General features: G+C 41.8%; 1 protein-coding gene across 3 annotated transcripts in view; it reads right to left on the minus strand.

Annotated features, from left to right (window-relative positions):
- MAP4K4 (mitogen-activated protein kinase kinase kinase kinase 4) overlaps positions 1–24,612 on the minus strand; it is a 233,154-nt gene that overhangs the window by 44,717 nt on the left and 163,825 nt on the right. For 2 of the 3 annotated variants that reach the window (XM_026647864.2, XM_029910579.1), the window contains 7 exons: positions 15,695–15,856; positions 13,587–13,673; positions 12,759–12,965; positions 4,263–4,424; positions 2,142–2,372; positions 1,161–1,267; positions 342–493 (listed from right to left, as the gene is read on the minus strand). In XM_026647864.2, the coding sequence (XP_026503649.1) occupies positions 342–493; positions 1,161–1,267; positions 2,142–2,372; positions 4,263–4,424; positions 12,759–12,965; positions 13,587–13,673; positions 15,695–15,856 (1,108 nt within the window). The remainder of the gene's footprint in view (positions 1–341; positions 494–1,160; positions 1,268–2,141; positions 2,373–4,262; positions 4,425–12,758; positions 12,966–13,586; positions 13,674–15,694; positions 15,857–24,612) is intronic. The other variant, XM_026647865.2, reaches the window with a different exon arrangement.

The following is a 24,612-nucleotide window of genomic DNA, read 5'->3' on the forward strand; positions in this document are numbered from 1 at the left end:
ATCGTATATGAAAAGGAATGGACTCAGTCATGTATTTTGTACATTGGTGAATAAACCTGTAATTGAGTCTGAATTGGAGAAAGAGGCTAAAACCAACTATTGAAGATTTCTACACATACAACCCCCCTCAAAACAAGGGCTATGAAAAGGGACGGCATATACAGAGGATCAAAACTTCCCAGCCTGATACTTTACATTAAAAATTCCTTTTACGTGAAGATTCATTGTCCTTCATTCATATTACTATTATTATTAGCTGCTGCACAATCCAAACATTACAGATTCATCTAGAAATCCTAAAGGAAGGGGAAAGGGGGAAGAAGGGGAAAAAGAGGACTTACATCTCATTCGGAACCGTTCACCAGAGCCACTCTGAGATCCAGGGTGGGACCCCGGCTGTGAGCTGGAGTTACTTGAGCCCGAAGAACTGCCGCTGCCTGGTCTCGGCACAAGTTTCTCCACCCTCTCCCATAGCAGACGAGGCTCTATATTGCTGTCTCAAGAAAAGTGCATTTGTCAACTTTAATTTCAGATATCGCATTTTAAACTTAAAATCAAGCTTGGTTACCCATCAACATTTCCTTAATGACTGATCAGAAGGAGTGTACTAATCCTTATGCTTAGGACTTTCACAGAAATTCACATCCTACGCAGCAGCCACACTAGCCATCTTAATATCTGAGGAACCAAACTTTCTCTCACACAAAAATAAATTAAAACAATGCTTAATTGCTTTTTGTGCTACTTTTTGTTTGAGGACTAGCTATACAAAACTACATAGATACTTACAACTGGGCACCATGCTTGCTCCTGGGAAAAGCCCCTGCTACAACACAAAGGGACCATTTGCAGCAATAAGTACAGTTCCTGATAGCAAGCACTTGTATGACTGGGCCCTTTTTTCTAAATGTTAAGACTACTCTGAAAATATTGCAAGACTTACTCAAACAGCCCCTTCAAAAATGCAGAGGCAAGAAGAAAATTCATTGTTTGTTGAACTATTTAGTGCCAAAGAAACTCAACATTGACTGCTAAGAGAGAATGGGTCCACTTTCCTACTTCCTTCACATCTAAGAGATAATGCCACTGATCCTCTCTCTGGCTTCCAACTAACTTTCCCTTACAAAACAGGAGAGAGAGGAAGATCTGGGTTTACGAACCTTGTGGAGTTTCTTTGCCCTGCTTGATTATTTTGCTGCCCACTGCTCTGCAGTGGAGAATCTCGACGTGATAGGACGGGAGACCTGGACGTTGTTCTCACAGGTACCTTGGGTGAAAAAAGAAACAGTAAAAATTAATGTAGAAGGGAGAAAGGGGAAAAATTAAGATTCTCCTGCCACAGCAAATACATTTTGAATAACATTATTCTAAGTCAAAGTCAGTATAATTGAACAAAATGAAAGAAAACAAAAAAGAAAAAATGAAGAATCTTTAGCTGGGCTGCTGTTTGGATACTGAAAAGAACTGAAAGTTTAGACTAACATACCTAAATAGCTACCACACAAACATACATGCCCCTTACCCCCCAGACTACTGAGACATTTTAAAAGAATATGGCATTTTGACTGAAGCAAAGGAGACACAAAGCAATTTGCTGAAATAGCATGAGGATTAGGAAAATAAACTCAGAGTAACCAAACGAATGCCCGGTAATGGATCAGCAGGAGACAGAGACTGGTGGGAAGCAAGACATATTCAGAAGAAGCAAATCCCAAGCGGAAGGGAAAAAAATATTGAATGTTTCTTTTTTGTTCATTTCCATCTAAACTTTAAATAAGTTCATGGTTTACAGCTTGGTTTTCCAACCAGAAATAGAAGAAAATAAACTTTAAGCTATTATGTCAAGGATGTTTTAAATTCTTTCCTGAATATTGTAATGATTTGTTAACTTTGCATAATAAATCACTTCTCTACAAGAGCCATAGTGTGTAAATATTTGTCATTTTCATCAGAGATTGCAATTCCTTTTTTTAACATGTTATCATGGGCCAATTGACTAGATAGCTACAGTATAAACTCCCTTCAAAAATACTCCCCAATCATGGCACTATTCTGTGGACCCGTTTTTTCCAGTGCGTAAACGATCACACTTCAAATTAAAAAAGAAAAAAAAAGCACACTTCTGTCTTTCTACTCCTTACCCTTGGAGGCACCTCGTCACTGTCTGATCTAGCCCAAGCCTTTTGAGTGGGGTCAGGTACCTCCGACTTAGAGTCAGAACTCTGATTTAGCACTTCACTGCGTGAAGGTGGATATGGGTCCTGAGAACGAAGATGGTGATGTGCAAATTTGGGAGAAGGGTCACTGAAGGAATGGGATCGCGAGACAGGGGAAACATTGTTCTTGAGAGATGCCAGATGGGACCACTGTACCTTACGAGAAAACAAAACATAAAACATTCAATGCGCTCTGTACAACTGGCTTTTTTAACAGAATAAAGGCGAGTGGGTAGGGAGAGACAAATTGGTTATGGCATAAGGCAAGCGTGAGGTGGAATCAAAAAGCAAGGAAGGTGCCCAGAGAACATAACAGACTTAGAACACAGGATGTATGCATTTTGGTGAGGTGCGCTCTCCAAATACACATACACTAGTAACCAGAAAAAAAATAAACATAAGATCTGCACTATGGGCCTGATCCAGAGCCCAATGAAATCAACAGGAGCTTTTCCTCTGGCTTCACTGGACTCTGAGCAGGTCTTAGATAGCAGCACCTGTTGGATAGACAATTTGAAGCAGATATCAAAGTGAAGAAATCCATAAGTTAGGAATACTGCCAAATGTGCAAACCTAAATATGTTCTGATTTATAATAGAACTAAAATCTTAAATTTACTAGACAACACAAAACTTTTGAAGGAAGATCATAAAACGAAAGCCTTTATTCCTTTACAGTATTTTTCTATATATATTACATATATAATATATATTTATATATTATGTATGTTATATGTATATTATACACTATGTTACATATTATATATAATGCATATTATACATTCACCATATATATCATATACTGTACACACACACACACACACACGATGGAGGCACAGCAGCAGCTCCATAATTAAAGCTCCATTAGCAGTTCTATTTGTAAGCCTCAAATTGACCCTCCACCCTATTCCCTTCTCAATTGCGAGCTCAGTAAGCCATTTGTTTGAAAAATGCTTTCTGAAACAGATTAGGAGGAAAACCCTTTCCAGATAAGATCATATAACTCTAGGATACATTGTTTTCACCCACTCAATCAACAGTTAGCATTTAACCTTAGTTTTATGAGGGTGTCTCTATTTGGCTTTATAAGTGTATTATTGAATTTTTTTATTACACAAAGCTGTGCAAGAGACAGATTCATTTGAGTACAAGTCAAAGGCAGGACTTCAGAAATAGTTGACATGGTTAGCATAAAGTAACACACACAAGCCCAAGATTATCAAATACTGCTACAAGTCTCTCTGAAAGCCAGGAAAATCTGAGTTGAGGATTAAATTTGGTCACGATTCCTCCCACTCTCCCTTCTGATCAGATTTTGCAGTTGTCCCAAACATTTGCATAGTTTGTCACAACAAGGTAAGCAGGGACAGTTTTAGTCATCACTGTCAATTATGTATAGACTTATCAAAAGAAAAAAAGGCAACATTTTATGATCCGCATGGATACATAAATTGCATGCCAAGTTTAATTAAACTAATTTATTTAAATTTTATATCTAGCCTTTTTGTAAATCTTAGCTTGTATTTATTTGTACATTCATACTCTAAACTCGATAAAATACAGGCTCCCAAAATTTAGAGATTCATTAGGAAACAGGACAACCAAGACAATCAATTGTTCTTGCATCTAGTTAGTTTTCCTACAGGGATGTAAAAGTCAAGCCTGGTTATTTTGTTCTTGCACATCATCTCCAGTAATAAAATGCTGTTTGGACCACATTATGACCAGTGCAACCTCACTGTCGCTTTGACTGGAATGAAGCCAACCATTCTGCTGATGCACAGGTAGGGACAGAACGCAGCTAGCTCTCTTAGGTAGGCTGGCTCCGCTCAGAAGTAAAAAGCAATTAAACCCACATGCTCATCACTAAAATAAGCAGGCATGACTCTGAATACATACAGAGAGCAAATCTGTTGAATAAGTCACATTGAAAAGTAGTAACACACTTTAAATATGTATTTTTATATGCCAAGATCTTCAAACCTAAAGTTAAGTGAATTGGGGCCTCTAGTTTTCTTCCATCCATTCCAAGATTTTCTGCTTTTACCTGGGGTTCCACTGGTCTTTGCAGTGCAGGCTGAACAGGCTCTGAGTTTCCATTGGAAAAGGACTCTGATCTTGAAGGCACTGGTGGCTCCAACACTTTGCCCGTCTGTTTGGACTGTGCTTCAGGGGACCCCTGATTAGTTTTTCTAAATCTATCCTCCACCTAAACCAAAGTTACAGAATGTTAGAAGCAGTTGTCAATGTGAAGTATGTAGGAATAAGAGAGCAACCACCTCTCTTTCCTTACAAACATTTTATGTTTGAAGAAAAACTTTCCCCAGGTACGTGAAATGCTGAATGAGCAGGAGCAAAATAGCAGGTAAGTCTAGACTGGAATACATACCCAGATAAAGGGTGGAGGTAGTGAGACATGCCTTGACAATGAAAAACTTATACAGTCTTGTCAACCTCAAGAGAGCATAATTTTTCAGGCGTAAAAAAACCCATCAAATCACATTGTTTAGTCTGTCTTCTCTACTCCTCAATTAATGTGAGAGAGATAATTTTAGGTTGGAACATCAGCCTTTAGTGCACACAAAAATGCCTCTCCCTGGATGGAGACTGCCCTTATCCTCTCCTCACCCCTAATACAGGGAAACTGCCATCCATTTCCTGGTGCTGTCTTTAGTCTCTCCTCTCCTGGTTTATTTCCTTTGATAAAAGGAGGAGTGGATGGTACATAGTTTGAGAATCGCTGACCTAATTAATGCATCACCATTCACACCTGCACATAGAACTTGTAAACTTTTTAGGGTTGATGAGTTATAGATATATGTATTAAAGAACTTTAAACTTATATCAGTTCGTATAACTGATAATGCCACAATATGTGATTGTTTTTAGCCTTTTGCAAGAAGCAACCCTTCCCTGACACTCCTCTCTATCCGACTTCTCTGCCAGACAGTAGCGTAGCTAGTGGGGTTCATGGGAAGCAGCCGCTTCCCCTCAGCACATTTTCAAAAAGTGGCGCGCCGGCCCAGACAAGGGGGGGCAGCACGGCCGGAGGAGCCATGGGGAGGGGGCGGCACGACCGGAGGAGTGAGGGGGGGCGCAGCAGGGCGGCCCGCAGTGTGGCCGGCAGCCAATGGGGGGGTGGCGGGCGCGGCCGGAGGAGGCAGAGCTGGGGGGGGCGGAGGTGGCACAGCATGGCGGCCCGCACAGCGTGGCCAGCAGCTGCGGCCAGAGGAGCGAGGGGGGGCGCAGCAGGGCAGCCCACAGCGCGGCCGGCAGCCGAGGCTGGAGGAGCGAGGGGGGGCGCAGCAGGGCAGCCCACAGCGCGGCCGGCAGCCGAGGCTGGAGGAGCGAGGGGGGGTGCAGCAGGGCGGCCTGCAGCGCGGCCCACAGCCAATGGGTCGGGGCAGCGGGCGCGGCCAGAAGAGGCAGAGCAAGGAGGGGGCGCAGCAAGGCGGCCCGCAGCGCAGCCGGTAGCCGTGGCCGGCCGCCGCAGCCGGAGGAGCGAGGGGGGGCGCAGCAGGGCGGCCCGCAGCCGCGGCCGGAGGAGCGAGGGGGGGGCGTAGCAGGGCGGCCCGCAGCGCAGCCAGCAGCCGTGGCCGGAGGAGCAAGGGGGGGGCGCAGCATGGCGGCCGGCAGCCAGTGGGGGGCGGGGTGGCAGCACAGCCGGAGGAGCCAGCCATGGGGGGAAGGGGGCATGGAGTGGCCAGAGGAGGAGCCAAGGGGGGTGTGGCCAGAGGAGGAGCCATGGGGGGCGCCTTTTTTATGTTTGCTCCCCCTGCTCTTAGATCCTGGCTACGCCACTGCTGTCAGAGACTTGCCATCACTTTCCCCCTCCCCCGACTCCTCCCTTCCCTCTCCTGTTTCTCCACCCCTGCTTTCCCTCCCCTGCCAACTCCTGCCATGCCTCCACCTGCTGTGGACCCACTTCTAGCCCCCCCTTCCCCAAAAAACCCTAAATCTGCCTCCTGCTCCCCCTCGCTCTCCTCTTTTACAGTGTCTTTGCTGTTCATCATAGTCTCTGTATCCTGGCCAACTCCCTGAACCATACAAGCCATCATTTTGCCCATGGACATGGCTTCAATCTCACTAAAAAGAGAGGAAATGGCAGCCATCTTTATTAAGGGCAGCCTCACTTTCACATGCGGATAGACTGTAGGGAAATGGTGGCCGTCTTGCTAGCTACAGACCCATTGACAGAAATAGGAGATGGTGGCCATTTTGAGTAAATGAAAATTCATGAGTGGGCAGCCTTTCATCATGTTTCCAAGAACACACCCAAATTGCTAGAGTCATGATACAATCGCAAAAGTTGGCAATACAGGTTATAATACTCCAATTTACTAGAGAAATTTACTGATCAACAGTGTTTTCTTCTCAGCCTGTAAGACAGGAAGATAAATGAAAACAAAGCCATTATCTTTATAACATAAAAAAATATTTTCCACATAATACTCTGTGATATTAGTTCTAACTAAAAGAAAGGATCTGTGGAAGATTTTTTAATAGATAGATTTATTTCATAGAACTTACTTCTTCCACAAACCAAAATATTTGGACTGCACCTCTCTTCCTGCAAATACAGGTCAGATTTGTGCATAAGGCTGCAATATTTGACGACAGATCTTCTGCCCTCATGTCAGGTGAGTATTTCCAAAGCTCTATCGCAGCATAACAGTCTGATTTAGTAGAATAAACAGAATTGCACTACGATCTTATCTGTGTTAACTGTACAGATGGGCCCTACAGATAGAGGCTATTGCATAGTAACCTGGAGAACTTATTTTGGGTGACACCAACTGGAAGAGGGGTCAGTCCCAGAAAGGAAATCAGGTGACCAAGTTTCCATTTTGGATCTTTACCTCTCCCAGTCTGCGACAACTGGAACAAAGTGTGTACTAAGGAAAAGTTAGTAAGGAGAGAGACGGAAGACAGATAGATGGGAAATGTTCTTCCACTTCCCTAAAATTAGAAGTATTAATCTGTTTTGGAATCACTGCCTGGCGCACCTTCCTGCCAAAGGATCTGCTGCACAGGAACAGAGATCAATCCTGCACTACTCCATGAAAGTGTTGAGAGGTGACCTGGTGGCAGCTGGATTGATTTCTTTTTGTGGATTTCTGCTCAAGAGGCCACTATGGATCCCCTTTGGGCACTGCTTTATCTGAATATGCTTCTGCAATGAAGGAATTGTTCCATGTTACTGTGGAGCATTTAGATGATTTCAGGCCAGGGCATTTAGGGTAGTAGTAAGTGAATAACCATGTTTCCCTGAACTGGTCAGTTCTATGTTTTTTAAATTGTTCTCCTCACATCCAATATCATTAATGCTTTTTCTTTAAAGTGGTGAAGTTGGGGGAGAAATTAAGGAAGAATGATTTCCTGTGAGGTTTGGAACAGAGTTTACTTTGGCTACCAATGACCCTGGAATACCATGAGCTACTGTATCCTCTTGGAAAATGCAAGGAGGCTCAAGAAAAAAAAATATACAGGGATTGGTTTGTTAGAGCTTGTAGCATTATGAGTAGATCTCGGGTAGGAAAGACAAAGCAGCACATTATCTCAAACCAATAATCAGATGTAAAGAATCTCATCCCTTTATATTAGTGTTTAGTGATGAATCATGACATGCCCTGGTGAAGGTGTTAGGCCCAAATCCATAATGCTGGAAGGCTGTGTTTTCTAGACTTGATCTTCTATCTTGATATCAGTCGGAGAAATACGTCTGATCCCCTTTGTAGGCCAAGAAAAAGGAATGCCTGTGTGAGGCTAGAAGAGTCTCTACTGTTTTGGCATATCATCCCAACATGTTTAGGACTTGCTGCTCAATAGTCCAGCTGTTGGACTCAGGTAGCCTGAAGCGGGATGCTAGAACAGGAGTTCCTGCCCTGCTGTGAAGATGGAATGGAGCATTCTGAGATATCTCCACTACATCCAAGTACCATGGTGCTGTTGGCCATTTTGGAGTGATAAGAATGACTGGACCTCCTTCTTTTTGATATTATGGATCATTCTTTCTAGTACAGTGGTTCTCAAACTGGGGGTCGCAAGGTTATCACCAGGGGGTCGCGAGCTGTCAGCCTTCGCGCATGCCGAGGCGCCGGCTGTCAGCCATGCATAGGGCTGACAGCCCAAGCCCTTCAAAGCTGGGTGGCTGGAGAGCAGCAGCTGCTGGCCAGGCGCCCAGCTCTGAAGGCAGCGCCGCCCCCATCAGCAGTGCAGAAGTAAGCGTGGCATGGTATGCTAGGGGTGATCACTTTTGGCAGGGGTCATCGCGGTCTGAAATATTTTCAAAGAGAGTCCCAGCAAAAAAAAGTTTGAGAAACCCTGTTTTAGTAGCACAAGTGAGGGGTGACAGCTCGGAGACAACTGTCTGGTTCCTGTCCAAGCTTTCCTGCATTGGGAAATTCTAGCTCTCCTTGTGTCTATCTCAACTTCTAAGTGGATGATCCTCATCGAAGATCCAGGGGATCCTATAAGTTTAATATGAACCCACGTGCCTGGAGTAGGAAAATGGTTCCCTGGCAATAATGTTCTGGTGAGATTTTTTTTATGACAACCTCAGATGACAAACAGTAATAGTGACTGGGTATATGTAGATAAGCTTCTGCCAGGTGCACTGATAAGTAAAATGTTTCCTGGATTGATTGCAACAATAGTGGAACCTGGAGCCTCCATCCTAAATTTTGTCATTTTCATTGCCCAGTTCAGCCTCCTGAAGTCTAAATGGACCAGACTCCACTATAATCTTTTCTTTAGATATGAAGAAAATAAGATAAAGCCCTGAGCACCTTTTGTCTTGAGTGACAGGCTCTAGTGCCTCTAGCTGCAGGAGGTGTGATGTCTCTTTCAGAACGTATACAAGCTGCACTATCTGAATTTGATAGGGAACAACAGTGTTTGAAAGTGGGATGGTCTATATATTTCCAGACAGAGACAGGCTCTGTTTCAGTCTGGACAATGGAAGGGTTAGTCCTGTTTTCCAAGCTGAGCTTTCCTCCAGTGTTCCAGGTCCAACTCCAGGGGTAAGATGAATCTTTTTTCTGATATTTTTGTTGTTGTTTGGAATTTGAAGAGCTCTCATAGGAGGGTTTGTAATCCTCCTGGACTTCACTGGAGTGGGGAGCAAACCCACTTTGGCTTGATCATGCTATCAGCCACACCTCAACTGGCTGTGCTCCTCCCCAAACAGGATTCCTCCTGAGGATTTTGAGGAACAGAGGATTTACTTTGAATAATCACTTCTTGTCAAAGCTTCAGCCCGAGAGTTACTGACTGGTCACCAGAGTTAATTGCCACAGCTCCTGCATAGGCTGGAGAGTCAGTGGACCCCTCTACCACACACACACAGACACACACAGACACACACACACATATATATACTGGGTCAGACCAAAGGTCCATCTAGCCCAGTATCTGGTCTTCCAACAGTGACCAATGCCAGGTGCCCCAGAGGGAATGAACAGATCAGGTAATCATCAAGTGATCCCATCCCCTGTCACCCATTCCCAGCTTCCGGCAAACAGAGGCTAGGGACACTATCGTTGCCCATTGATGGACCTATCCTCCATGAATTTATCTAGTTCTTTTTTGAAGCCTGTTATAGTCTTGGCCTTCACACCATCCTCTGGCAAGTAGTTCCACAGGTTGACTGTGCGTTGTGTGAAAAAATATTTCCTTTTGTTTGCTTTAAACCTGCTGTCTATTAATTTCATCTGGTGATCCCTAGTTCTTGTGTTATGAGAAGGAGTAAATAACACTTCCTTATTTACTTTCTCCACACTAGTCATGATTTTATAGACCTCTATCATATCCCCCCACCTTAGGCATCTTTTTTCCAAGCTGAAAAGTCCCAGTCTTATTAATCTCTTCTCATATGGCAGATGCTCCATGGCCCTAATAATTTTTGTTGTCCTTTTCTGAACCTTTTCCAATATATCTTTTTTGAGATACTTCAAACAGTATTCAAGATGTGGACGTACCATGGATTTATATAGAGGCAATATGATATTTTCTTTCTTATCTATCCCTTTCTTAATGAGTCCCAACATTCTGTTCACTTTTTTGACTGCTGCTGCACACTGAGTGGATGTTTTCAGAGAAATATCCACAATAACTGCCATTGTCATTGACCCAGACGACATATCTGCTGCATCAACCACTGAATAAAGTGTGGTTCTGGCCACCATCTTATATTCTTCAATAAGAGCCTGGAAGTAAGCTCTGTCTTGCTGTGGTAATTTGTCTACTAAGTCTGTGAATTTGGAATCATTCAGATAGTTGTTCTTAGTCTTAGACTGATTGCTTGCTATATGAAATTGAAGGCTAGAAAAAGGCTGGTTTCTTCCCAACAAGACATTTAGCCTCCTTGTCAGAAGGAGTGGATTTAATATGATGTTGTCTTGATGCCTCTGTAGCAGCCTATACAACCAGAGAGCTCAGTGCAGGGTGGGTAAAGAGAAATTCCACTCCTCTAGCTGGAATGAAATAATGTTTCTCTGCCTTCTTGCGGGTTGCGGCGTATGTGGCTGATGTATGCCAGACTGCTCTAGCAGCTTCCAGACTAGCTTCACTAACTGGAGCGGCTATTTGACTGGATCTAGTGGTTTGCAGGATATCCCAGAGTTTGTGTTGAGGGTCCTGAACCTCCTTGAAGGAGATCTGGAGTTCCTCTACCACCCTTTGCAATAAATCCTGAGCTATTTATGGTCATCTGGAAGGGATGGAGATGCTTCATCAGGAGTTGAAGACGACAACCTTGTTGGTACTGGCGGAACTGGTTCTTATAGTCCTCCTCTTCCATGGGGTCAGAAGGAAATTCTGACTTTTCCCTTGGAGTGGAATGGTGGAGTGACTCAATGGCAGAAAGCATGGGCTCTGTATATCTGGCATACAGGTCCCAGGTTCCCCAGTATGGCCAGTACACTGGGTCAGGAGGAGGTTGTGGGGGTCCCCATAGCATGGGGCAAATGTCAAGATAGAGGTTGGTACAAAGGAGGCTCTGGATCTCCTATCTGGACTAACATGTTTCAGAGGAGAAGATGATAGCTCCTCTGGTGGTTCAGATTTTCCCAAAGAAGAGAAGAAAGGCTCTGGATCCAATGGAGATACCAATGGTTCCGACAGAGGAAAGGCCCAGCTGGCAGATGGAAGAGGGGATAGGCTTCTGTCAACAGTAACATCTCCTGAGACAAGGTCCTGATGCTGGGAGAAACTGAAGCTCGGGAAGAGCAAAGACATGTTCTGGTGTAGTATAGGTCTCTGACCTCTCAAGAGCAAGGGGTAGGATCCACTCGTGCCAAAGGGGGCAGAGGAGGGAGGCTCCATGTGGCCAGAGTAAGAGACAGTGATGGTACCGCCAGCAGTAGCCCTTAGGGGTTGAACAAGCAGATTTGCTCGATTTAGGCAGAGCTGTGTCGGACGTCTTTGAAGCAGACGTAGAGGAAGACCTGTTCTTATGCTTCTGCAAGCATTCTTTGCCTTCCCAATCAGACCACAACAGGGCGTCTGTGGGTATGGATTGCTCTGCAACAGAGTCGGACCTCGTGACGGGAGGCACATTCCATGTTGATTCAGGCCAATGTACCTGGAATCCTTCAGCCTGAATCCAACTGTGGCCTCACGGCTTACTCCATGGCATAATCCAATGTGGGAGGTGGGGAATCTATCTAACTAGGAAAAAAAAACCTCTGGTAAAATCTATAAAAACTATTAAAAACTTACTAATTGTAAGGAACTATACACAAAAGGCACTAAGGCAATCTTTGAAATATTTACAGATTGAAGAAATCCAAAGGAGAGCTGCAGACATGGGCGGTTCCAACCAAGGTCATGCAGTGGTAAGAAGGAACTGGAGAGACAGTCGGTCTGCTCCACTCTTTATTCCTTCAGTTGGACGCACAAGGAAGACCAGGCCACATGCGCAGACCAGCAGACACTACTTGCAAGAATTCTATAACTTCAGCTGCATGGAGCACATGCGCACCCACAGTGACATACACAGATGGACCAGCACTTGAAGTAGAGCTGTTCATGATCAAAATACATGTCCACTATGAAGTAGGTGAAACTACTGTGATTTACCAAACTTGAAATCAGTTCTCACTACTGCTCTCGTTGAGAACTTTTCTTTCCATCCTTTATACGTAAGCCTCCCTGGGCCTCCGAGCCTAGGGATCTAGCCTGAGCCAGAACATCTGCTCTGCTAATTTTAGCTCTGCAGCATGAGCCTGGGTCAGTTGACCTGGGCTCTGAGACAAGTTGCCATGGGGGTTTTTTTGTTTTGTTTTGTTCTGTGCAGATGTACCTTAAATGACTTAAAAACCTAATTCCAATTTTCAAAAGTGATTTAGGCTTCTAAGTTCCACAGTGAGCCTCATAAGAGCCTACGTCACTTTTGAAATGACTACCCAACATCTCATTTTGGTACTTTGGCTTCCAATTCTTTTGAGCCCCGTTATAACAGAATCATAGCTGTCAAGATGATGTTTGATCACTGAGGTCAGAGGAGCACATAATGGGAATAATATCAGAGAGCAAAAGTTACCTCACGTGCTCTTTCAGAAGGTTCATAATGGGATTTAGGCTCAGGGATATGATAGCTTTGTTTATTCCTTTCTTGCTGCTGCTGCTGTTGCTGCTGATGCCGCCTATGATCATGCTGCAGTGACAGGAGATACGCTTGCTCCTGTTGCAACTGGCGCTGGAGTCTCTCTGCTTGTCGATGCTCCTCCATCTCTCGCCATCTGTATTCCTTTGAGAAAACGTGTGAGTAATTCAAGATGTGACACAGAACTTATGGAAGGTATTTCCCTTTCCATCCCATTAACAAAAATTCATTTTTTTCCCTTAAGTGTAAGGTATAGAGAACTAACTTGGACCAAAATGGCATATATGTTTCCTGTTGGGAAAGTTGAGAGTGTTTTGCTATCCTTGACGGAACTGGAGAGCTACAGCAAAATGTATTTTAATACAAAATTATTTAAGGTAAATCCACTGTAATGTTCAAAAAACAATGATTTGGAACAACACTAGGCCTTTGTATCCTTGGGTTGATTTACATATCATGTGCTTTTGATCTGCAGCATAAGCACTCTAGTTCTTCACTGAATGCCAAGGTCTGTTCAAAAACTTGACCACCAAACCAAAACTGTTCAACTTTAACATAAATCCTCCTCTTACTGCACAGAAAGCAGTATGACCACATAGTACTTCTCATGTGTGCCTGTCAGCCCACTACGCTAGCATAAATGGCCTTTTAATCAAGCTCCATTGTTCATACAGTAGGTGCAGCTGTGTCCGACTAAGGGAAGCCTAGGACTGGCCAGATGAATGAATCCTATAGCTACTGAACAAAACAGATACAGTGCGTTACCAGTAACATGGCCTGCTCCTGGAGCAGCTGCTGCTGAAGAATTTCCAAGTGCCGCTGCTCCTCTTCTAGCTGTCGCCTGATATACTCCTGTCACATAGAAATTACCCAGCAATAAATTTATTCAAAAGGAATGCATCAGAACCACCTGAGTGGAACACCACAAGCTACGTTCCCAGTCATCTTTAGTAATAAATTCCCTTAGGGCTGGATTAATGCCTAGAGAACAATTTAGAAAACCCTATAATCTAAAATTCTTAGTTGGCTGATGTATCCTGGTTTGGACTACTGTAATATTCAGGGCATGGGCCACAGCTTGTTTATGTATTTTGAAAGTGGTTTCAAAAGAAGCAAATGCACTTAAAAGTTTGAGAGTTAAACACAGCAAGTCTTACTCAATACAGCCAACACAAATCACATGCAAGTTTGATTAAAAATTAGTGTTTCACACTTGTGTGATGAACAGTTAGCAACAGCAAGAGCCAGGCTTAGTATAGGCAGACCTTGTGCAAGCTTCCCCACGGGGGCTCTGCCAAATCTCACACCTGACCTGCCATCTCCCCTACTAGCCCAATCAGAAGCCTCTCCTAAGCAGACACTGCCAATCTTGCTGAATTATGCGATGGTTATGACACAAACAAACATCCACTAGGAAACAGATTTTAGACCAAACAAACTCACTTTCTCTTGTGACCTAGCCTACATCGAGAGGTCAAAAGCTAATACGTTTACCCACTATGTCACCAGGCCCCCATACCAACTCTAACTATGAAGCACCCTATCCAAGCAGATAACATCCTATCATGCAAATAATGGAAGTATGTAATATATGCATGCGTGCAACATATATACACACACACACATGTACAGTGTATGCATAAAGAAATTAATGGGTCAGTGCTATGGAGACGGGAGCTACAGAAAAGTCTAATGATAGATCAATGATGTACACAAGCTTATCACAGGAACCCTGGCAAGTCCACAGGTCAGGTTAAGAAAAATAAAGAAGAAATGTGTTACATTTCTTTAAAACATGTAGCGGCACAATTTGACTGTTTCAGTTAATGTTTGCCATCATTGCCACTGCATTTCTGTGATTTCATAATTAGCATCTAAACATTTTAAGGTGCTACTTGGGATAAAAGGCATCTGCCTAAAAGCAAATTACGCTTCATTGATTCATCCCAGTAGGCTCAAACTTTTATTTTGTGCCCCGTCACTCCAAAATGTCTTAAAACAAAAACAAAAAGTCCATTGCATTCAGAAGGGCAACAGTCCATAATATAAGGTACCGCACCTTTAAGTAGATGTGAGATATTTCTGGCCAAATCCTGCTCCCACCGAAATTATTGGGAATTTTGGTATTGACATCTGTGAAAGCAGGATTGGGCCCTTCATTTGGAATGAATATTTACAGAGCACACAAAGTAATTACCCTGATTAAAGTTTATAACGGGTTTTTAAGTGTGCAGGTTTCATGCATAAGTTCCACAGCTCAGTGACACACAGTTTGAAAGACCTCACTTGTACTTTAAACATTAAGAGCACATTTACAGTACATAAGATATTCTAAATGTTGTCTGAATTGGCGTACATGACTGTGGATCCCCCCCTCCCCCCACATAGAAAAGGAAAATACTGTACAACTCAAATTAATATAGTGTTAAGGGTTCATTTTTCAACTCAGCGTATTCAGAGTTATAACTAAGCCTTTGACTTAACTCATCCAGCACGCCAAAGCATTACAAATAATATGTCTATCTTCCTCTGAGGTCTTCTGGACCTGGCTGATCCTGTGAGAGCTACTGTTCAACAAGGAGAATCAAGAACCCATTTTCAGTATTTGCAGATTCCATCTTCAGAGGATTTTAGTCAAATGATGGGTGTAAATTTAGCTTAGAGCCTTCTGTGGGTGACATTTAAGACTTCACTTTGCAAGCAACATAAAGGTCACTTTATTTCCCCGTAGAGCTTTATGTTCTACTTTTCTGTGTTTTTTGTCAAGGACAACAGAGAGGTCGGCTGGACTCCTCGGTGTTAGTTCTTTTATATTTAACTAATTTTTAAAAAAATAGAACAAGAAACCTAATGCACTTGTATCATGGACTCACCTGCTCTCTCTCCACTCTCCTCTTCTCTTCCTCTGCTCTCCTCCTCTCTTCCTCTTCCTTACGCCTTCTCTCCATTTCTTCTAGCCGTCTTTTCTCCTCCTGTTCTCTTCGCCTCTGCTCACGCTCTTGTTGCCTTCGAGCTTCCCGTTCTCTTCTTTGTTGCTAGAGCAGGGGGGGGGAAATAAAACGTTACTTTTATGGTTACCAAAGAGAGAAAGTTGGGGTTGATTTCTGCTGGAAGGCTGGTAAGTAAAGTTTGTAGGCCCCAGCAACTAACAAAAGAGTGTTCTTTAGTGTGCAGTAAACTATTCCATACATAAAAGGCAAATCTCCTGACATCATCAGTTATACTCTTGAGCTTCTTCACAAGGCTGCTTATAACATTTTCCCAAACACTAAGGGGTTCACTGCTGCTGCTGCCCCAAGACCAGATGTAAAGTTCAAACTCAAGCATCTTTGAAGAAAGAATGCAGTGAGGTAGTAATATGCAATCAGTCACCTTCTGAATTCCATCAGCCTTTCCCATTATCCAAATTTTGCCAAAAAAACGAAAATGAAATGAAATAATCCCTTTCTGGATCACTTGCAGCAAAAATAACAATCCTATGAATATTTGATCAGCTTTTTAGTCAACATGATATGTTGTATGCTAAGAATTTAACCGCTGGTGCAACAACCTAACTGATGAAAAGGTGCCATAAATTTTTTTGCCAGTGAATTAATGTGTTAATGCCCAGAAGTGCCTCACCTTTCCACAACATAAAATGCACCTATTTTTAAAACCTCTGAAAATCAAGAAACACAGGTTTACATCTTTATGGTCGCAGAGATAAGCTTCCAAACATGAATCAAATATAAGCTGGTGCAGTGATGTCTGCATGAGTCTGCAGACAACCCTGAACAATAGCTCTGAGAGGTGTGAACTGATAGATTCATGTCCATACAGCACAAACTTAGTAAGCAAGACTGATATTTATGCTTCAGTCTAACTGCTGATAATTGTAGCGGAACAGTCCAGCTAATGTGCCTACCTCAAAATCTCAAAACTGCCTCCCACGCGTCCTCGAGTGCCAAGAGACCCAGCTGTCTCCTGCTTAGCTGCCAAAACCTATCTCCCCTGACAATTTCTACAATGTGCTTACGTGCTTCTAATACAGAATTCTACAACTTGTTGAGAATAAAATTTAGAAGGCCTGTTAACAGGAGATAACTATAATGATTATTCTTTTTCACATTTAATTCAATAAAAATTCAGGTTTTTAGTTTATCTGAAGCTGCCACAGAATCATCAGTCTGCTGAGCAAGAGTGCCACAGTGAGCAGGGGCCTTGCCAGAGAATTTAGTCAAACCTGTGATGGAGTTCACATGGCCATGGCTATAGGTGCTCTCTCTGCAACTGTGCACACTGAAGCACTAAAGGCCATGCTTCACTCCCCTCTCTTCCTGCACCTGCTGCTTGCTTTACTAAGTACACACACAACTTGACTGCTCATTGTACAGTAAGTAAAAACGCAACTGCTTTTTTCTTCCCACTGGGATCAACACTTTGCCCCGGGTGTAGAGGAGAGTGGTTGAGAGGAAGGTGACTAATGCAGTTTAAGGCTCAGAAATACATCGCTAATGCTCTACGCTTCCAGTGCTTCTTGACTAGTAGCGCTTTTGGAAGCTACGCAGCTTTCTTAGAGATATTTGTTCATATACACCCACACCACATCTATTGGCAGCATTCCTGCTTTTCTTTAGAGTCACCTGGGATTCACCACCACCTTCCTTCTCTTCCAATTTCATTAGACATAATTATGCTCTTTCCTCCAGTATATATTCTAGATGTCTCTACACACACAACCTTTGCACTTTTCCCTCTAAGTAGACACCTAGATTTCTCTGATTTAAACACTTCTCTTCAATGAGTAGAGATACAAAAATAGTAAAGGCAGCTCAGGAAAACAGTGGAGGTCTTAGGTTTTACTACTTGTTTTTTAAAGCACATTAGAAAGGGTTAAGTGGGCTCTTTTGTTTCAGAATCTACAAATCTCTTGTCAAACAAATTCTGTATTTAAGTGAAAACATTCAGGTGCCTCTTGGCTAATCAAGTCTCACGGGCTCTAAGTTATGAAGCAGAACAATTTGGTTGTCCAGAGAATGCAAGAGGCAACAAACTGTGATTAGTTAAGATGCATGTTTATTAGCTCTAACTCTTCTTATACACAATTGCTCTAACACTTCTTAAACATAATTTTTTCTAAGAAATTAATTCTAGGCTTAAGAAAATTTCTTGACCCCCAAAAAGCAAAGACAAAAATACTTTATGGACACAAATAGTCATCATAGATCAACATTTCTTTCTAGTTATTGCTGCGGGGCCAGCAATAAATAAACTACGCTGGTTTGTTGCAGTATCTATAGCCCTGTCGGGTCATAACAACAGATCTTAAAATTTATTATTCAGATTACTTTCTTGCTATCCTCCTCCCCCATTTCAACTCGAGCTGTTCTCAAAATACTGACAGCTAAAAATCAAGTCAGAGATAGAGACCTATGCTTGCTCTACCTAAAAGAAATACTTTATACCAGCTATCAAATTATATAAATCTTTAATATGCAATTTATTGGCTCATGAGACACTCAGCTGCTTGGTTAGTGTCACTAATAAGCTTGGAGAAAGAAAGATAGATAATGAGAATAATTCAGTTCTAAGGTCCATCTTCATGACATACCAGAGCTAGAAATGGAATTGGTATACCATTGGGAAGATGAGAATCCCAGCATGTGTTTCTCATCTTCATGGTTCACAAGATATTGCACCTTCAATCTGACACCAGTCTCTCTGTCGAACAGTATTTATTGACACGATACAGGATATATTGCAAATCATGGACCAGTGTCTTTCATTCCTTGGAAGATGGACACAGTTTGGGTCATTTTAATGAGATGAATCTATCATTTCTTGAAGCTATGGAGACGTTTTCAGCAGTGACTATAAATAGAAACGCCTGATAAGATAGCAACAAACAAACAAACAAACAAACAAACAAAGGAGTTCAAAATTGACTGGAAGAGTGTGGCACTCTGTACCTCAGAGCAGCAGCCTGGAACCCCATATTCACCACTGTCATATAATGATATGTTTTGTACAAAGTATTCCTTGTGAGGTATCATTTTAAAAGTCTTGATCTGTTGAACATTAATATCCTCTTGGATTGTATGTGCTTTCACTGTATGTGAAGTTATGGAAGTTTTCCTACGTGTGTGTTACTGAAATACGTTGTGAGGTTGGGAGACGCCCACAGCCAACCTTTCAGGTACAACAGTGGAGTAGCCAGATGCACTGATGGCCCATGGAAGGGAATCCACTCTCCCAATGACTAACCATCTCAGAAACAACACATATACAATGGAGACTGCTTGACCCACATCATAGCTAAAGATCTTTCCAGCAAGCTGGAAGAAACAATAAAAGCACAGGAAGTGACATAATGACCTGGCCTCATTCCCCCCACAACTCAACACCTGATAACAGGTCTCGAGGACAAAGACTTTGAACTGGGGAGTGTGGTCCTGGGCTGGAAGATAGTTCCAGCTTGTGTTTTAAAGCTCTGCGAACTGTTTGTACCATCTGTCGGGGTGAGACAGCGCTTGATTCAAATCCTGTTTAGTTTATAGAACTCAGATTATGAATTTACTTTTATTTCTTAGGTAACCAACTTTGATCTCTACACTTACTACTTATAATCACTTAAAAGCGATCTTTCTGTAGTTAAAAAAATCTGTTTTATATTTTACCTAAAACACTGTGCTTTGGTTGAAGTGTTTGGGAAATCTCAGCTCACTTTACAAAGGCTAGTGTGTGTCCTTTCCACATCGAGGGAGGGGCAGACTGGGTAATGAACTTACACTGGTCAGGCTTCTGACGAGGGCAAGATGGTACAGTTCTGGGGTGCAATGCTGGGGGGGAATTGACTGGAGCCTCTCTCTTGTTGGTTCATGAGTGGCTGGCAAAGCATTCATGTAACTCAATTGGATGTGCCCCTGCCTGTGGAGATCTATGTAAGTGCAGTACCTGTCAGAGGTTTGTAGAGTGGCAACAGCATCACGGGGTGGGAGGGATACCCCAAAGTTGGTGGGACAGAGGGTTCAGTGGTCCCACAGTCCAGGTTGCACCCCGGGGGGTCCCATCACAAGGAACATGCCAGTTTCCCATACCATGATGTAAATAAAAGAATAAAATTCTATTTAAAAAAAAAATCTTGAGTTTCAACATCCACAGTGCATGTTTACCACCCACTACAAAATAAAGAAATACAAACTCTGCCACCAGTCTGCACTTAAAGCAAATCTCTGAAGCACAACCATGCTGTTGTCCGAGTGCCAAAGCACACAAAGGGATGGAGTTTCTCTACTCCAGTTCTACCTTCCTGTTAGCACCACTTTAGTTGACTTGCTAAATGAATGGAAGTCTAGGCACCTGGCACTGCTTACCAAAAACACCACCTTCCCAAGGTCCACCGAGTATGCAGAGCCCACCTTATAAGACTTCCTTTTCTTTGAATATGGCCTGTGAAAACCAAGCCACTGAAGCAGCAAACACTAAATACACAGAATTATTTTCAACCAGTGAGGAGAGATGTATTGTGATAAAAATAGAGTAGGCTCTGAGAGAGGTTTTCGACATGAGTAATGATCCTACTAGCAAGCTATAGATTTCCTTACTTTTAAAGCAAGACGATCCACCTGACCTCCCACTGTGCACTTGTGCTTTTTAACCTAAGATCACCTCACTGCCTGGTTTTAAAAAACTTTTTTTGAGAAGTGAATACTGACAGGGTATGTTCACAGTGGCTTGCCCTAGGAAGGTTCACTCATGATAGATTTTTTTGGTCTAAGATATAAACTGTAAGTGCTGCTTATATAATTTCCTTCTTGATTTTAAAAATAAGTGCATTAGTTACTATACCTCCACTTATATGACACAAAAAATACACAAAATTTGGTATATAGCCGGGTTCCTGTACATACTGAGCTAGCTAGGTGGCATAGGCTGTTGCACTGTGGCTAAAGCCAGTCTTTCAGATCTTCTTTAGCTGGACGAGAGATATGGTAGTCTAGTACCAACCTCTCGTGATGCTGTATGTCAGATAAGCAGATTATTTTCAGACAACTAGCCACTAAAGAAAAGGCAAGCTATGGAGTGCTGAAAGGAAATTTCTAAGAGGTGCAGATAGAGCAATGATAAAACTGCTAGGATCCTGCCAACTGTCCTCCTAATGTCACCCATAACGCATTCTAACTCAGGTGTCATAATGGTCCATTTTATAGGTCTGAGCTCACATACTATGCTGTGTATCGTGATTTACCAGAAGGGGGCAATACAGCTACACATGCAAACTGCTAGTTTGCATATAAAACAACACTGTACCCTAGCTCACACAAGAAAACACCTCTATATAGCTGTCTTATATCCACATAAAGGTAGATATATACATGCATTAATGTTGGTGACCGAGTACTTGAAGATGGGGTGAGGACGATAAAATAATCATAATAGACATGAGTCCAGAGTGTAACCAACCCAAAATGTGGGCAATTCAAATGAAGTGGAGCCTGGATGGAAACTATTCCTCTTTCAGTGTTGTAAAACAAAGCCCTGGCAAAATCAACCCCTCCACCTCAGTTGTGCCCAGCTTAATTGGAACCAATTATATCAGAACCCTCTGAACTGTGGAGGTTATTTTTATTAATTGTATTATCGTAACACTTAGGAGATCTAGTCATGGAGGCTCAGGTACAATAGGACTTGCATCGCAACTAGTTCTCATTTTGCAAAATCAAAACTAGACTCAGTTTTGCCAAGCACTAATTCTGAGGCTACTTCATTCCCTTCAAGCTCAGGATTGCTTTTTTCCATTTTGTTGAAGAGGAAAGCTCAGATGCAGGCACATTAAAAAAAAAAAAAAAAAGTCTAGGACAGCTCAGATTTCTTTTTTTAACCACCTAAGTCTTAAGTGTCATACAAGTGATCGTTATATAAAAGCATGTGTCTAACCAAAAACTTGCAAAGCTTCAGATAATCTTCTACACTTCAGCAATGTATAATTTCCTCCTTCTAAGTAATGCAGAAATTATAAGGTCTCTGAAACAATTGTTTTCAATAGTCACTTATCTGCCTTTTAAAAGCAATCTTCTCTCTAATACTGCTAAGAATAATGCACTTTTGGCACATGTCCTAAACACAGTCTCAGTCAAAACTGTCTAGGATCTGTGCCAGAATTGTAAGAACAAGCGCTCAATTTAAATTTAAGAAAGGGAAAAAAAAAAAAAAGACATGTCGGCAACATGTCCAGGGAGATTACCTATGGTCTAAAAAGTTCCTCTAATTCTCACAAGTGAATGTCAAACACAAATGCAAAAAAATGCAACTTCCATCGCTTCAACCAAAAGCAGCACCAGAAACCCAAACCGACAAAAGCCAGGGGATTTGAAAGCAATACTATTCTTAACTCACGTTAGTAAGCTTTTCTTTCTTCATAACACAGAGTAAGTTAAGAACAAAGGTTCGTCCTTTTGGTTTCTTGGCTTTCATCACTCTGTGCCACAATATTAATGTTATCTAAGAATGTTTCTTCCCCTCACCCTCTTAAAGAAGGTTTGTTCTGGCTAAAGTTTTCCTAAGAATCTCTCAGATGGATGGATGCTTCTCCAAGAATAGAAGATCCAAACAAAAAAAGTTCAGAAGAACTACATATGCTTGTAAGCATTTTGGTGAAGGCCATTTTCTTTTTAAAACTAATTTCCTATTGATGACATTGCTTTTTTTCTAAAAAAGCTTGTATGGCAATTTCACCATAAAAAGTGAGGGAGTATGGCAGCAGTTATAGATTTGGCAGATGCAGAGGTTTTTCTCCTCGAACTCTTCATGGCCTATTGTGGAACTCTATTCACAAATGCATCAATCCACAATATGCAGCGTCACTACATTGCTAACATTGTAATCGATCAGTTTGAAGTCTTTTTTGCAGTAGCAAATTATTAAAAATTGCTCTGATTTTTTTAAAAAGGGTGAAAGAATATATTTAAGCAAAAGAAAACATGATTTTATAAACTAAAAGAAAAGCTATCCAACATGCTTATGCTGGAATAAACTGAAGAGTCAAGTGAAGGACAGACTATCTAAAGACTGAAAACTAATCATATCTCCACACAGATCCATCCTTGAAGGAGGTAGGTTTATACATATCAAATATTGTGGGTTTTTTTTTTTTAATACATCAGAACATTCACTTACAGGGTCTTTTTGAAGAGAGTGGGACTGACCTAAATGCAATTTCCACCTGATTTAGCATTTTCATTTTTTAAGTTTTGCACATACACCTCTACCCCGATATAACGCTGTCCTCAGGAGCCAAAAAAATCTTACCGCGTTATAGGTGAAACCGTGTTATATCGAACTTGCTTTGATCCTCCGGAGCGTGCAGCCCCCCCCAAGCGCTGCTTTACCGCGTTATATCCGAATTCGTGTTATATTGGGTCATGTTATGTTGGGGTAGACGTGTATTTACATATACCCTCTACCACCTAAATAATCCCTTCAACTAAACTTTAAGACTCTTTCTAGCAAACAGACACATTGTTCTGTTTCTGTTATTTGCAGCATTTTTTCTTTTGTATTGAGAGCAATTTCAGATTTAAAAGGTCATACTGATCATGGCAGATTAAATGGGTTACGCCACTTAGTTATTTAAAAAAAAAAAAAAAAGCCTGGAACTAGAGTTTTCAGATGTTTTACTTTTGTATTAAGTGGGATTTCAGATTAACAACATCATGCAGGGGACTAGCTAGTCATCAGATTAGGGTCACCCCAAAGGTTTTAATTCAAATCCTGACTCAAGTAAAAAATAAGCATCTCCTTTTAGCTTTCCCCAGTCTCCTTTATGACCAAATAATAAAATTGCTGCACAACTGACAATCTCTTTAAGACAGGCCAAGACCTGGAATGACAATGATATTTATCTTGGCAGTTTGAGGGTGGTGGGGGAGAGACAGAAGAGAAAAGACGCTTGCATGGCCCCTTCCTACTGCATGTGTGTGGCTGGGTCCTTGCTATCAGTTCCTCCTTAAAAAAGCAGTAAATTCACTCACACATTTGAAGGGGGTTGGGGAAAACGTCTTAAGGTAACCTGCAAAGCTTTTTTTAATTTTATGTTACATTATTTATCAGGTTAATACATAATGCAAATCTTAAAGTTATGAATCGTAAATGTATGTGTAAACTTGATATACTATGTGGAGCTAATCTGGTCCTCGTTGCACTGTTAAACATTATCAGTGCTTGGAAAACTAGATAGCTTTAATGAAGAACTACACGCCAGATGAACAGCTGTAACAGCAAATCAAACAAGGGTCATTTGAGGACAATTGGAATTTGACCCTGTACTTCCTGAAGAGCCAAATGATTGGTTTCACTTCATCTCCCAGACTCAGTTTTGGTCTGCAAAATTTTTTAGAAAACTTTCCATCTGTCAGGTCCTAAAGAACCTTTTATTTACTTACTAGCTGTCGTGCGTGACCATTTAAATAAAGAATGTTTAGAAACAAAATAATGAAGATAGACTCACAAGGGACAAGGTGATGTACAAAAAACCTTTGAGAAAGAAAATCCAAACAAACTATGTAAGCAAACAGTCAGTATATCCCAAAGAGTAAATATGCAAAAATTTACCTGGGGTTTTGTTAAAAAATTCAGATCGATATAGATATAGATACAAAAATGTATGAAAATGGCATGTCTCCTACAGGACAAATGGGAAAAAAATCCAGTACACTATGTATGATTTGCTACCTATGACATTTATAAAATGAATAATGGGTATTCTATACCATATACCTTTATGCTACCACACATAGAATTGTAGGCCTGGAAG

This window comes from Terrapene carolina, unplaced genomic scaffold (genome assembly GCF_002925995.2).
Source record: "Terrapene carolina triunguis isolate 2854851 unplaced genomic scaffold, T_m_triunguis-2.0 Scaffold21, whole genome shotgun sequence".
In the NCBI taxonomy this organism is placed as follows: domain Eukaryota; kingdom Metazoa; phylum Chordata; order Testudines; family Emydidae; genus Terrapene; species Terrapene triunguis.